General features: G+C 39.1%; 1 protein-coding gene across 1 annotated transcript; it reads left to right on the top strand.

Annotated features, from left to right (window-relative positions):
- Positions 1-14,486: 14,486 nt before the first annotated feature.
- Positions 14,487-15,560, top strand: LOC131253556 (uncharacterized). The gene has a single exon (XM_058254589.1). It carries the CDS (start codon positions 14,596-14,598, stop codon positions 15,202-15,204), a length of 609 nt encoding a protein of 202 aa, XP_058110572.1. The 5' UTR covers positions 14,487-14,595; the 3' UTR covers positions 15,205-15,560.
- The last annotated feature ends 532 nt before the right edge of the window (positions 15,561-16,092 follow it).

The raw sequence follows: 16,092 nt of genomic DNA, 5'->3' as shown, positions 1-16,092 counted from the left end.
TGCTGGAACTCGACCGGAAGGACCGCGGAAGCTAACGGAATGGTACGGACTAGGACACGGGCCTTACATTCATGCTGAAAAATTCTTTTGTCACATTGACTCCTGAAGTATAACCTCATACCGAGACACCTTTCCAGTGAAATCATAAAGATTTATGAATTTTGTCACAATAAACTTCTTTCAAAGCTTGAATTCTAACTCATATTGATCTAACTAGATAAATAATATTTTGGTTGTGACTACCTTGTATCGGCTTTTTGCTCCTTTAAACTAAGCAATATAATTTTTGACTGATTCTCCTAGCAACTGTCGAAAACGAGATAAATCGGCCATAAAAATTTCTTTGTTCTTACAAAAGAATTGTATATGAAACTTTTCTTCTATTTCCGGCCAATCTTCTATGAAATTTGCTAACAAATTAAAATACTAGGTAAAAACTACCTTAGTGAGTGAATGACCAAATTATTGGCCAACTCTCTACAATGTATGGTAAATCGACTTATGTGTTCTATGGTCGATTGACCTATAAAGTTAGGTTGATAATTTTTTGTTAATGGATATTGCTAGTCGATCTAGTCATGATATGACTAGTGATAAATTGGAGTAGTAGTTCGGTTGAAAATTTGTCCTGCTACTTCTTAAATAAGTTGAACAATTTAATTATACTCTCAATATTGTTGTGTAGTAAATGGAGGTACTTCTGGGCCAACCCAATATTGTTATTCATTATAAGGTTGATTTCTAGGTAAAGGTTTCCTACCAGGTATCCCTTGATTCCTGACTTCAGAAATTAAGTTCATATTTTCACATTCAAGACATTTGAAATTTATCGGTAGTGGTGAATTTCCAACATCGTGGACTAGAATATGTTTAGGATGTTTGAAATCTACCGGTATTGATGAATTTCGAACATCCTAGGTCGGACCAATGATGAATAGGGATGTATTTCTCCGTAAAAGAAGTGCCTATGGCACTGGCTGGGCTGGTGGTATAAGTGCCAGATTCTCAACAGAATTAGTATCGACAAGTTGTCATGGTGTAACATGTACTCTTTTAGCAAACAAAGTCATTAATTGATTCATGCTCTTGATATGGCCGACCATCCACATATTAAAGGTTTTAGTTTGAGCTCAAGAGTGTTTAGCCAGGACTCATGACAATTCTTCGATGTGCTAAATCCCCTTTTGCATACCATCCCTGTTGACATAATCTCAAGAGGTTTAACTTGGGATGTCGAGAGTCTATCTGGATTTGATGGAATAGGCACCAAACTATGTGGTGGATTTTCTTGCTCGGACACCTATTAAACTTGTAACTCCTCCTCGTGAACAGGAGCTTGTTGGTTATAACATCATTGGTAGAAATTATTGCAGTATTATGACCACCCCTTAGGCTCATGATTATGAGAAATTACTGCATCAGTAAATGAAAATTGATGATAACTAAGTAATTTTTTTAGTCCCATCGAGCATACAAAAAATGTTAGCGCTTACTAAAATTGTTGCACGGTCGATGCACAATAAATATTTATGGCAACCAAGTAGTTTGTAGTCCCACCGAGCGTGCCAAAAATGTTGGTGCTTGCCAAAATTGTTGCACGGCCGGTGCATGAAATTGCATATGTTGTAGGATACCATGTGTAACATTTCAAATTTTCACAGCTAGAGTTTATACTCATGCCCAAGAATAACTGGGGTGTTACTAATTGAATGAATCGGATACTTTAAAAATCTCACATTATTATTATTTTTCTTTTTATATTACATCTAAATACATTCTTAAAGGTAACATTCACGAGAATAAAATCGACTGTATTGATTATTTTATCAAAGTAAAAGAATTCAGTAAATAATCAAATGCCCTCTCAATGGGAGCTTATTACATTTATCGAGCTCGCAGCGGAAGTATAAAACTATCTCAAAATATTATCTTTTTATTCTTTCAGTATAAGCTTCCATAGGGAGATGGTTCTCTGGGTCTTTAATCTATACATCACCTGCATCATCTATACGGTTGGAGAGGAACAATGCCCTACTCATAGTGATGGTTATCTTTTAAGATTAACAATAATTTAAGATATTTATGAAAGTAATGTATGGGTTCTGATACGTCACGTACTCCACTACTACGAGAAGTATTAGTATGTGCAAACAATGTGGAATATGACTTATAGAATGTGGAATATGACTTATAGAATGTGGAATCTATACGAGATGCATGCCTAACAAAGTGTGTGCGGCTCATCATACGTAGTGATCATCACAATGTGGAATATGACTTATAGAAAACCCGACTCGGCCTGCATCCCATAACTATAAATATTTGCCGGCATGACCAACACTAACGTGAATTTATGTGAACATATCAAGGCGACACAATAACGCGGTTGAGGGATTTACATAACACAATATGTTTATGGAGTGACTATTTATGATATCCAATCCTGAAAAGGTCATGTAACGCGCATGACGATTTACGTATATTAATTGTGTACCATGTCAATCAACCTAAGAAATTACCTACCGATCAAGTAGGCCGCTACCTGTAACGCATTACGTCCATGATAAATATTTGAATCACTAATTGTAATATCTCTTAACACATCACTTACACTTATAGAGAATGTAAACTAAATCATGAGGTTCTGAAATAGAAAGACACATGTCCAAGCCTTAAAGATAAATAGCATAAGGCCAATACAACATGGAGAAGAGTGATAATGGTCAACTCAATAACGAGGAAAGTGGTAAAGCCAACTTAATAAAGAGGAGAGTAGCAATGGGTAACTCAACAAATAGGAGAGTGGCAATGGCCAACTCAATCATAAGAAGAGTGGCAATAGCCAACTCAATAAACAGAAGAGTGGTAATGGCCAACTCAATAAAGAGAAGAGTAACAAGGGTGAACTCAATAAATTGATAAAGGCAAGGGCAAGTCTTGTATCCATCGCCTCACGTAAATTAATGAAGATCATGCTAAATATCATAGTTCCCAAAGGATAAGTAAATGATGATGATAAATCAATTAATTGAAAGGATAACTCTTCAGAAATATGTAAACGTGAAAAGGCGGGATAATTCACATCAATGAAATCAAATTAAACTTAAAGGATAAAAATCCTCACATTATACAAGACAAATTAAATTCTACCAACTTAAATCAATGTAAGCTTAAAGGATAAAGCCCTCACCTTAAGGTCGACTCACCCTTTTCTCTTTCTTTCATTCTCTCTCTCTCTCTCTCTTTCTCATTCCTTTCTTTCCTTTCTTTTTCTTTCTTTCTTTCTCCTTCTCTTTCCCTTTCACTTTCTTTCTCTTTTCCTTTCCTTTCCTTTCCTTTCCTTTCCTTTCCTTTCTTTTCTTTTCTTTTCCTTTCCTTTCCTTTCCTTCTCTTTCTTTCTTGTGGACGACAAGTCCTATTTTATAGGCTGTTAGAACCTATCATCCCTTCAGCGTAACCTTATTTACATAGCAGGACTTTCAGTGCATAAAGATCTTATGCTGCATTATTTGCGCAACGAAAATTAGACAGATAATCCCAGTGTTTTCTTCCTGGATTTCCTCCTCTTTTCTTTCTCAAATTGTTCTAGACTTGATCGGTTTTCGGTTTGGATGATTTGGATCTTGTAGAGGTAGGGAAAGGATGGATCAGATCTTGATCCAGCGTGGATTTATTGGGAAACCAACCTCTGCATCTTGCAGTTTTGTTTCTCGTGGAAATCGACAGATTGCTGCATTTGTCCTTTTCCTAATCACCTTCTACCATCATCGAGGCCTTCAGGATCGTTGCTGAAAGATTTCAGACGGCTGGGATCTTTCAAACGACTGTAGTGTGGCCCAGTCTAACTCGATCACCAGTTGCCTGTTTGTAGTCGTTTGCAGTCCGACCGATTGTGCGCAATTTCTTGTGCATGTGACTATCCGAATGTGCGTGGGGAAAGCTAGGGTCCAATTGGTTTGACCCTATGATCACAATGGACGGTTCAGATCGTTCGATCTGTTTCAAATGGTGGCCTACAACTCGCCTCTAAGCGAATGTTATCTGTTCGTTATGGGCAAGAAGTTTGAAAGGAAGGAAGTTTCCTTTATAGTTCGGGTCCACGCGTTGTTGATTGGAACTTGAATATAGTGCTTTGTGGGAGTGCGTGTACTATATGCGCACACTACTCAAGGTGGGGTCCATTGTGATGTTTTTGGGAAATCTACACCATCCATACATTTTTCCATCTAATTTGAGGGGTTGAGCCCAAAATTGAAGCATATCCAAAGATCAGATGGGCCATACTACGTGAAACGGTGGTCATTAACCTTTCTAGGCCCTAATATGATGTTTATTTGTTACCCAACCTGTTCATAAGATTATACAGACATAGATGAATGGAAGTATCCTACTATAACTACCCACGACTTCAATAGACACCAAAATCAACGATTAAGGGGCTGTTATGTCAATTGGGTCACTTTTATAATGATTTAAGGGCTAAAATTCGACATGTACGGATAATTTATGAACATGGGTATAGTGTAAAATTTCACTTTAAACGGATCGTGGGAACCATGTGATCTAAAATTCAGGGTTCTAAGTAATGGCATTTTCGTAATTATATCTAATCTAAGATTTTCATGAAATCTAATAGTTCTACATGGTTATATGTGTCTTTCCAAACAATTTTTATAAAAGAACTTACATCTAAATCATTATGGATAATGAGTTATTCACCAATTCATTTAAGGAAAGTTATATATATCAAATCATATAATGGGTAGTCTTGTCTTAAAATTAACGGTCAGATGACTTGATCTATGAATGGAGATCATTCCTAATGGTTTGATTTGTGTCAGAGAATAGTTATAAGGTTAAAATAGTTAGATTGGTATCGTATACATGTACATTTTACGTTATTTTTCATGGTAGCACTCGAGAACTTTCAATACTTGGGTATTGAAATATTCGGGGTGTTATACCATGACTATGTGCAAAAGCTTGATGGAGCTATAGAATGGTGGTTATGTCCTTGGGGGGGGGGGGGGGGGGGGGTTGTCAATTAAAACACAATTGCCTAATTTAAATTAATTTACCGATTAAACTAATTAAGACAAATTAACACTAAGGCTTCTACGACAAAAGTGGCTCTAATCACATAACTACAATAGATGCAATGTGCTAAGCAACTAGTTTATGAATGATAGTGTACATATGTGTGGGATGTGCTAACTATTAATTCATAGTATTCACTAATTATGCATACATATAATTTTCTAATCAACCACAATCATAATTAAATAAGCGCACAAATGACAATCTCAAACATGAGCATGTATAATAGTTCGATTTCCATACTCCAATCCTAGTGGATGCACTCAACCCATGAGTGTTCCGGATTTCACTATCGAAGGTTTTAAATCAGGTTTACCTTTAACCTTTACAAGTGTACACTCTTATCGGATGCCTACACAAGAACTTACCCACATACTCACGTATTTGTGGCCTATGCAAGGACTTACCATATACACACCCGTGTTAGTGGTCTACTCAAGGGCTTACCCACATACACACCCATGTTAGTGGCTTAAAGAATGACTTACACATGTACTCACCCGTGTCGGTGGTGATACGATCCTACACAATAACCTATATGAGTTTGAGTTACAAACTCTACACTCAATCCTACACAAGGAAGGAGTGTGTGGACTCTTATAATTTGACAACTTGTCAGATTAAGTGCATTTTGTAACAGCTTCTTGGGTTGCTTGATTGATGCTTTCCCATGCTTCAATCAATTCCACGTTTTGCTTGTCTGATCATTGATGCCGATGCATTACCAATATTTCAACTTTAAGATCAAACACATTACAAGCAATCCATTGAAGTGACCAAGGTGATGTGAGTTGTATAGAATCTCTTGTAACTAACGAAAAGTTGAACTCATTGGGGATTCTCCTTAATGGGTACTTTAGAGGTTGATAGACACTAGAGTTTGCCAAAAAAATTAGTGTTTAAACTCTAGAGAAGGTTTACGATCATGATATTCTTATATACGAGTTTGAAATGTTCGTCAAAGTGAAAAATCACTAAGAAGAGAACATAAATCTTATTAGGATAGATCCTAAGAAGTTTGGTAGAGCTTGTGATGCACCAGTGTCTCTGAAATGCTAAAATTTATAAGATGCTTAAAGATCTGAAAGCAATATATATAACAAAAGGGCTCCAATAGCTAGGCTCGAGCGATCGAGCCTGTCCCTCGATCGACTAAGTTAGGCCGAAAATGGTTTAGTGAACTCGCTGGACTGTTTTGGCCATGTTCGATCGATCGAGGTCGATTGCTCAAGATTCCTCGATTGATTGAGCTTGTACTTCGAGCGCTTAAACTAAATCATATTAGGCCAGATGTTTGCTGGACATTTTTGGCCATGTTCGGTCAATCGACTTGATTGATCGAGCTTTACTCAGAACACCATTGAGTCTGCTAGTTCGAGCAGTTTGATTTCAAGCATCTCAGGACCTCTATAGCCTATCTTTTCATTTTCTAATTAGGCTCTTAAGGCTAAACGATGATCACACAAGGTTTTCTTGTTAAGGCAATGATCATCTAAAGGTTTAAGGGTTGTTTTAGGTCAATGTTAGGGTCACCAAGACACCTCATATGCTTGATATTTACACCTTGATGTTGTACATCCTCTTGTGTTTTTAGTCTTCAGCTTCTAAGGGCTCTAACAAGTACATGGCACATGGACTCAAATGATTGGTAAACAAGGTGTACAAATCAGTGAGCTAATAATGTATAATGAATATTTATGGCAGCTAAGTAGTTTGTAGTTCCATCAGGCGCACAAAAAATGTTTGCGCTTTGGTTTGTTTCCTATCACAAGTAATGTGTGTAGGCGTGCCAGAATTGATAAAGCAATTCAATCCAAATTGATCAACTTTGACCCTAAGTGCCAAAATAAGCAGATACATCTAATATAAATGTATATTACCAGATTCTGAGAAGATCGATTGTTTACTTAGCCACTTACAGAATTTTATAATGATTAGGTAATAATTAGAGGGTAGGGTTCTTCTTCCGTCGATAGGTTGTTTTGTGCCTTACTTAAGAAATGACTTTTCAGAATACCAGTGCAATTAAATAAAAGAAAAAACTCACAATTGATCGCTAGGAGCGACAATAAGAATACGTCTTTAAAAAGAAATGCGTGATATTGGATAGGGAACAAATTCAACGTATGAGCATAGATTTGGCTTAGAACTAAACATTGTAGCTAAGAATTAGTGCTATTTGATTATTACTACTCATAGAATAAGTTAAGATAAAAGATAGATTTGTTTGGTTTGATTTATAGATGATTAGTTGTTAGTTCTCTATTGGATTCCAATACTATTTATAGACTTCTATTGGAACTTATACTTCCATATGTTTCTTTTGTTACATTTTTCTTTTCTAAGTGCTATTTTTTTAACGGTTAAACTTTGTTCCCCTTAGTCGTCTTTTGTATTTTGACTTACTCGGCCTTGTTTCTCTCTTCAGTTGTTGAACTTTTGAATAATTATAAAATTACTTAGTTGACCTTCCACTAACATATAAAATTGAAGTTATGTATGATATAATTCCACAAAAGCACTCGTATATTTTAAACATTTTCATTTACTTTCTATTTCCTTTGCAATGACATATGTTGTACTCTCCTATTTTCCTCGTAATATATAGAAATAGAGTAATATCTGCATATCACACGTACCTAGAGAGCTCACCCGTACGAATTTTCGAGGGATTTTCCAAAAGGCAATTCGGATCCTTGCTCTTGCTCGGGTGATAGACTCTCGGGAGCTTCAACACCCGGTTAAGGGTTCGAGTATGCATTGGTGGTGAAAGCCTACTACAGCGTGAGTGTGTAGGGGTGTGTGTGCGTGTTAACAAAAAAGAAAAAAAAAAAAAAAGTCCATTCGCATTTCTTTGATTCCAAAATCTACGGACTGCTAAGAAGTGATATCACCGACTCCGATAGGCTTCATCAGGATGTATGTGTTGTATCCAGTATCATCCATCCACTCGGAGAGATCATTTTAAGGCATGAGTCATGAAATAATGCAAATCCAAAGCTCAAGTGGACCCCACCACAGAAAACAGTAGTGACAGTGACGCCCACCGTTGAAACCTTTTCAGGGCTCACCCTGATGTTTATTTGAGATCCAACCCGTTTATAAGTTCAAACAGGCATGAACGAAGGTAAAACACAGATATCAGCTTCATCGAAAACTTCCGTGGCCCTCAGGAAGTTTTTAACGATAGGCGTTCTATCCTCACTGTTTTCTATGGTGGGGTCCATGGAGCTTAGGTCCCAGGGATTTCCTGTCTTACAGGGAAGTCTTGTCCCCGAAATGGCTGATGTCCTCGTTGTGGTCCAACCATGGGGCCCACCATCTGCCGCAATCAAAGCCCAAGGCTGAGTGCCCTGCATTACCAGCCTCTTTTAAGAGCATGACCATGACCTTTCATTCTTTCGGCCTAGCCCTGGAAGAAAAAAACTAATCTGGAGGAGTAGTGCTATCCATATACATGCACACGTCCACCATACACGTGGCATATATGAACCTCAAACTAAACAGTTCGATGTGGGGCCAGCTTTCGATGGGTTGTAGGCCTGAAAACTTGGATTGATTTTTTATGATCTAAGATATGATTAACAAACAATGGTTCGTTGAATTTGGACAACTGGTAATCTTTTTCATTTTAAATGTACCACTGGTTGCTTCAAATTGGATTTAATCAGTGTGATTTTTGGATTTATTGTCATCTAAAATAGGTCCCACTATTTGAACGGTTTGGATGAGTTAGATGTAATACATTATCCGTGTGCATGCGTTTGGATAGTCGGTACTCTGCCAGCGTAATCCCGAACCATAGGCAAAAGGTTGGTCAGAAGGATGCGGATTGGATACGGTGTCGCACGCATCAACGTGTCAGGTATGTTGAACGTGGATTAGGTGCCACCCTGGATGGAGCCATGTGGGTACGTATCTGACCGTAGGGCTCACCTCCATGTATATCTTCTATATCCATGCCGTTCATCCGTTTTAGAAACTCCTTTTAGGGCATGTTGAAAAGGAAGATAAAAATCTCAGATGGACCACACCACAGGAAAGAGCTGTCAGTGAATGCACACCATTAAAGGATTCCTAGTATCCAATGTAATGTTTATTTACCATCCAACCTGTTAATAATGTAACAAAGATCTGGGTGAAGTGAAAAAAACAAATTTCAGCTTGATCGAGAACTTTTGTGACCCAAGGAATTTTAATTGTGAAAATTCAATACATATTCTGTGGTCCACCTTAGATTTATATTTGCTTAATTTATAAGAAAAAATTTTAAAATAATCTGAAAAAATCAATGGACAGCATGGATGTACAAGAAATATATAAAGGTGGCCCCCATATTGAAGGCGGCACCCACCTGGCTAGAATCAGAGTCGCACCTAATCCACGTCTGCGTATATGGACGCGTATTAGGAACTATCCGGTACCGTCCCTCGATATGAACGGACAGAAATAGGATTGCGTACTATCCGGTACCATCCAAAATTTAAGCATACCCAAAGATCAAGTACGCCATACCACAGGAAGCAGTTGGAATAATAAATTCTACCATTGAAACCTTTCTAGGGCCCAAAATGATGTTTATTTCTTATCAAACCTGTTCATAAGATCAAAAACTCATAGATGAAGGGAAAAAACAAACACAAGATTGATTTAAAACTTCTATAGGCCCCAAGAAATTTTGAACGGTAGACGTTCAATTCACACTGTTTCCTGTCTTGTGGTCCAGTTAAAGTTTGGATATACTATATTTTTAGCATAATGACGTAAAATTATCTTTTAAAATGGATGAACAGAGTGGATAAAATAAATAAATTACTGTGAACCCCACAAAGTTAATTCAGTACACTTAGGACACTGAGTTATTCAACACGCAATCCTCTCCGGAACATATAGGAACTGTGAGGGTTACCATGATGTATGTGTTTTATCCAACGAGGTTGAAGTTGACCACACATTGGGGATTAAACATCTACAGATGAAAACTTTCAATACGCAATCCTCTTCCGAACGTATAAGGACTGTGAGGGTTACCATGATCCAACGAGGTTGAAGTTGACCACACATAGGGGATTAAACATCTACAGATGAAAACTTTCAATACGCAATCCTCTTCCGAACGTATAAGGACTGTGAGGGTTACCATGATGTATGAGTTTAATCCAACGAGGCTGAGGTTGACCACACATCAGGGATTAAAAATCTACAGATGAAAACTTTCTGAATGAAGGTGATGTTTGTGTTTTCCTTCATCTACGTATATGTGACTTTATGAACAGTTTTTATTTATTTATTTAATTAATGGGTTAGCATGTTAGTAGACACCCATGTCAGTACACACACTCCATGTTAGCCACCCCCGCTAGGGATCGATAGCAGGACGTCAAGTGTTGAAACGAGGTATCTCCGCTCAGTCTGTCAGTTGAAGTATGGATCTAGGTGCGACTTTATAAATAGGCTGGATGGCAATTAACGATGGGCTTAGGAATGTTTCAACGGTGGGCGTCATCATCACTGATAATTCCCGTGGTGTGGTCCACTCGAGCCTTAGATCTTCCTTCTTCCTTCTTTTTTTTCGAATGTTATCCTGAAATAATATGAAAAAAAAGGATGGACGGTGGGGATAAAACGCATACATCACTGTGGCCCCTCAGAGCCCATGTCCGTTCGTAGGGAAGGGCGGGGATAATACCCAATCTGCGTCCCATGTATATGATATCTAAAGATTGAAAGACGAGGTGACGATCACCACGTGCAAAAATCACAGAAGTACAATCCTCAGGTGGGCCACATGTGTACGATCGAAGCAAATCAATGGAAGGTCCGATTTAAGCGGTCATTTATTGGGCCAACCTAATTTTTTCTCCTGGACATCTTCATGATGGGACCCACCTTCTGCACGGTTCGGATATCTTAACTCTCTCACACAATGGAGGGATGAGGAGAAAACACGTGGCATCGTTTTGGGCTTTCCTCTGCCCTCCGTCTCTACCCCAATGGTCCTTCCCCCTTTGATAGATGCTGTAAAGATGAAAAATGCCACCTACTCTCTCCCAACCACCTATTACTCATTAAAGAAGGACCAGTGATTGGACGATCATTTTATCAATTGATTTGGACCGTCCATCTATCTGCTCTAGCCCACATCTTCGTAGGTACATGTGGACAGTAATCAACTGTTTTGGAGGTTCATCCAACCACTCCTTGTAGCCATTGAGAAAAAAAATAACATCCATCAGATAGTTAAAAATGGACAATCAAAACCTAGACCCACCCAACAATCTCAACCATCCATTTAGTGGCCCTATCTTGGGTTAGTTATGATCCTCCAATTTTGGATGGAGGATCGTGCGATCGGAGTGAGTTTTTTTTCATAGTGGCCCATGAAGGGTGGGATGGGCCAGATGGACGGATAAGATGTATTGATCAGGCTGTCGCAAATGTGATTGATGGTCTGATAGCACTGTAATTACAAATTCAAGTCCATTCATATCACATGCTTCATTAGTTCCTAATCAGAGAAATTTCTGAAGCCTGTCCACAATACATGTCCAAGATAGACCATCATCTTTCTTTTTTCTCATACACGTGTGGCCCACCTGATAAGAAGACTGGCCCCATTTACGAACTAACGATATGTTTGATTACGTCCCTGCCTGTTTAATGGACCAGATCTTTCACACGTATGCCAGATTAGCACGTGCACCGTGAAAACGCCTTACACTTCTAATCTATTTAAAGCTTCAACGGCGTGTTCTGTTTCCGGCTCATAGCTGTGGCCTATCACACCTTTTGCGTGGGGGAGATATTGTATACTCTGGCAGTGAATGATACTTCACACACAAGCACTGAGAAATTAGACAAAGGAAGACATTGGGTATAATTCAACCGACTAAGTCGTATTAATTACTATTAATAAGTAATTATCCCAAAATAAGATTCTTAGAAGAATCCTAACCTTTGATTTTCAGACACCTATTGATTGAAAAAGGACCGTTGGATTATATCATTTTTAACTGTCCAATATATGTCCACCAATCCAACAATCAGATGATTAAATCAACTTAATTTATAGTTCATGACATATATAAACCAGCTCCCACAATTTGGACAGTTAGATTTGATTTATTTATATTTTAAGTATGAAATTTCTAAGCCGTGACTGCGTATTATGCATCACACTCCGTCAGAGTATCAAAGTTTTCCTCTTTAATGCGTGCGAACCGCGAACGCGTCCTCGCTCACACCCTAAATACAATAGAAATGCTAAAGAGATTCGCGAGAGGAGACATCGAAGACACGAATGGGGACACACGTGACAACATGGCACATGTGCGAGAACGGACCCGTGTGCCAGGTGGGGCTCTATGTGAACTTTCTCTCTTCCAAAATGCAGGATGGTCCACTCATCATGGCGCACACAGATATATAACATACCGTTCGTTTATTTGAGAGTGGCCCACCAGATGATTTCACCTGCCGATATGTGGCCAGGGAACGTTCACGGTCGGGACACATGGCACGTGTGCCCCAGTTGATCTTCGCACGAATCGTTGTAGCATTCCACTAATCCAAGACCTAAGGGACCGCATCCCTTCTCATTTATTATCCCACAACCCCCCAAACCAAACCATCTCAAGCTCTCAACCAATCCACACCGTTGATTCGGTCGATCGTTCGATCGGATCCGTTGCTAGCATTGCGATCGCATGAGATATTGACCACAACTTCGACGGTTCTTGTCTGTCTCAACTGCCTGAGTGGTTCAACATCTCACAGTAATGACCGTCGAGATGGATATGGACGGGCTAGATATTCCTCCATATATGGGTGATCAGATTCCGGCCATTGCAACATTGTGGCATTCTGAAATTTTGTCCACACATTCGACGGTCAAAATCAATCGCATCAGCCTCGGTGATTTCATGTGTGATTGTAGCGATCCTCGATAAGGACATCAACGGTCTAGATGCTTCTGTGATGCATGGGAGAGGGTTGAATTTTTTATTTTTTATTTTACAATATTTAATACCAGTTAATGTGATCTCACAATAAGAAGATAGAATACAGCTTCTTAATTTCTTCATTATTATACTATAGTAATGAGAAATGATTCTATGGACTAAGTGTATGGATAGGTTCCATGCACTTAGTTGTATTTGGGCTTATTAGCACTCATCTCTCATATCTGGACCGTCCGTTAGGTCCCCTTCACCCTTCTTTTGCTATGGCATGGAAATCACAACAATTGGATGATCCTAAACATTCCCAAATAGATGCATATTGTATGAGTAATCTTGTCCGTCCATTTTCTGATGCCATTGAATGGATGGTTTGGATTATCCATTCAAGATGATATTTTCAAGGTGTCATAAACCGAGTGGGTTGGGCCAACCGACGGTCCCAGATTATAATATAGATTGTACACATGACCAAATGCAACTAGCTGCATGGTAAGGTTCCCATACAGTTAGACGCTAACCAGATCATTTCTACATGGTAGTAGTAATAATGTATATAAAGAAAGGTAAACTCCAATGTACCTTTCCACCATTTCTTAAATGGTGGTGACCCCATCTATTTAAATTTCTGGCGTAAATGTACGTCAATGTTAGCCGTCCAGATTGTGGGTCCCATTATCAATGAATTGCAAATCCCTACAATCATACTGATCTAACCCAAATTGACCATTGAAGAGAAAATAGTCAGTAGTCGAGATTCAACGGCTAATGTTCATCTTGGCCGTCTGTTTGACTCAGACACTTGCCGAATGTACAGTGGACTAATCATCACCGTTTAAGAAACCATGATTAACAGACACAACTGTTTAGGGCCATAAGGAAGAGTCAAAATAGCAACCAAAATAACAAACCTAGTAAATTGAATTACATGTGGGACGTGACATCATATGACACAAATACTAATGTCAATCACCCCATGTTGTATGCGTCGGATCCATATATTAATATATTATAAAGCACGTCTCGAGTCCAACCCTGTTGGACCATAAGTTACTGTCCACATAGTAGACATCCCCCAACTTGTCATGTTCCTCCCACATCCAAACTGTCCAATTATTTAGTTCCACCATAAGAATTACCTAGTACAAAAATCAGCCTGACCTAATTATCAGATGGACAACTATTTTTAAATTATTCATCGGTGATTAGACTTTGGTTCTATGGTGTGGTCCACCTGACAAGTAGATCCATCAATTTCAAAAGAAGTTGATCCATTCATGGTAGGGCCAACCAATTGGACAGGTTGGATGTCAATGCACATGATAAGTTGGAAGTTATCTGATGGCTGGATGGTAACTTATGGTACAACTGGTTGGACTTAAGACCTTCTCTATTGTATTATAATGACGATCAATGCACTGGAGGTCTTCAAGTTGGTACACATCCAAAGGTCCCAACAAAACTAACTCCGATCTGCAAATCTCTCACCCCTTCAAATCCTACCCAAACTCACACACAAGAGTCCCACCCCAAGGCAAAAATGCCCCCAACCAGCTCTGATCTTCCTCCAAAATCCCTCCAAATCAAGCAAGATGACAAGTTCTATGGTAGGCTCTTGTCCAAGGAGAGTTCCATTGCCAACCCTTCATTTAGAGTCTACTATGGTGTGGCTAGTGGTGCAATCCCATTCATGTGGGAGTCCCAACCAGGCACACCCAAGTGTAGTATTCCTACTACAACACTACCTCCTCTCACCCCACCACCTTCTTACCATTTCAAACCCAAGAAAAAGACTACAAAGAAGGGCAATGGATCCAATCTCTTGGGAACCATACTTCCTAGGCTCACTCTAAGGAAGGCCCATGTGTCCCCATCTTCATCGTCGTCGTCATCATCGTCGTCTTTTTCATCGTCATCATCGCCTTGGTCGCCATCGCTATCTTCGAACTCCCGTGGGAGGAGCCCTAGGTCATCATTTTCACTCATGGAGGACGACGAAGATCAGGAAGTGGGATCGCCCAACTCGCCCTTTTGTTTCAGCATCGGCCGGGAAGGCGGTGGACCACGGGGATGCTACTCAATGGTTATCATGAAGAACGCCTTGTTGTCGATTGTAGGGCATGGATCTAGCCAAGGTACTACTGCCTAGTGATTTTTGGTACTTGATTTTTATTTGAAACTTTGTGGAGTTTGGTGTTCATGTTTGGGGGGTCAAAATGTATGGTAGTCACTCAAACTACCAAAACCCAAAAAAAAAAAAAGAAAAAAAAAGTGTTTTTATCTTATAATAATAAGATGCTTTGAATGTCAGCCGTCCATCATCATGATCATGATCATGATCATAATCTCTACAGTCTAGGGGTGGAAGTTTCCTGGAATCCAAGTAGAAATGTAGTTTAATTGGGTAAGAGACAAACCAACAAATTGCAAGTGTTTGTTTGTAGCATATATGGGAATTGAGCTGTATGAAACCAATGGAATATTACCCATTTGCTAGTTTTGGAACTCACAGGGTCTTGGTTGTCCCTCACATGTGGGCTTGCATGTGAACTTTGAACTTTCACATACATGAGATGTATCCATTCATTTCCCTTCTTCTTTGGATGGGGTTGGCATGTGTACCTGGGGTGTATGTAGTCATTTCAGAGAGAGAGAGAGAGAGAGAGAGAGAGAGAGAGAGAGAGAGTATTTTTTAGAGAGAGAGAGAGTATTTTTTACTTCTTTTTTTAAGAAAGATTAGGTGGTATCATCTATCCATATCTAAGTTGGTTATCAAATGTCGTGTACATGCGGCACTTATTACTATATCCAGACTGTACATATTCTTGGACCTCGCTTTGGTGGGCCACGTCCCCAAAATGTATACTGGTTGGATCCGCCACCGACAAGGTCCAACCAGTGGTCAACATTCAATAAGAATGCATATCTTTGAATCGACGCCTAGGATCTTGCAACCAGCGTGATTCTAATCCACAACTGGGCCTAGATGAAGAACGGTCCGGATCTTGTGAATGTGTGGTACATGTATGGATATGGA

Source organism: Magnolia sinica, chromosome 8, assembly GCF_029962835.1.
Source record: "Magnolia sinica isolate HGM2019 chromosome 8, MsV1, whole genome shotgun sequence".
Classification (NCBI taxonomy): Eukaryota; Viridiplantae; Streptophyta; class Magnoliopsida; order Magnoliales; family Magnoliaceae; genus Magnolia; species Magnolia sinica.
Note: the sequence above shows the minus strand (reverse complement) of the source record. Positions and strands in the feature narration are given on the sequence as shown.

What these genes read in the sequence shown, in the direction of transcription:
- LOC131253556 (XM_058254589.1), top strand. Translation starts at nt 14,596, where the DNA reads ATGCCCCCAACCAGCTCTGATCTTCCTCCAAAATCCCTCCAAATCAAG.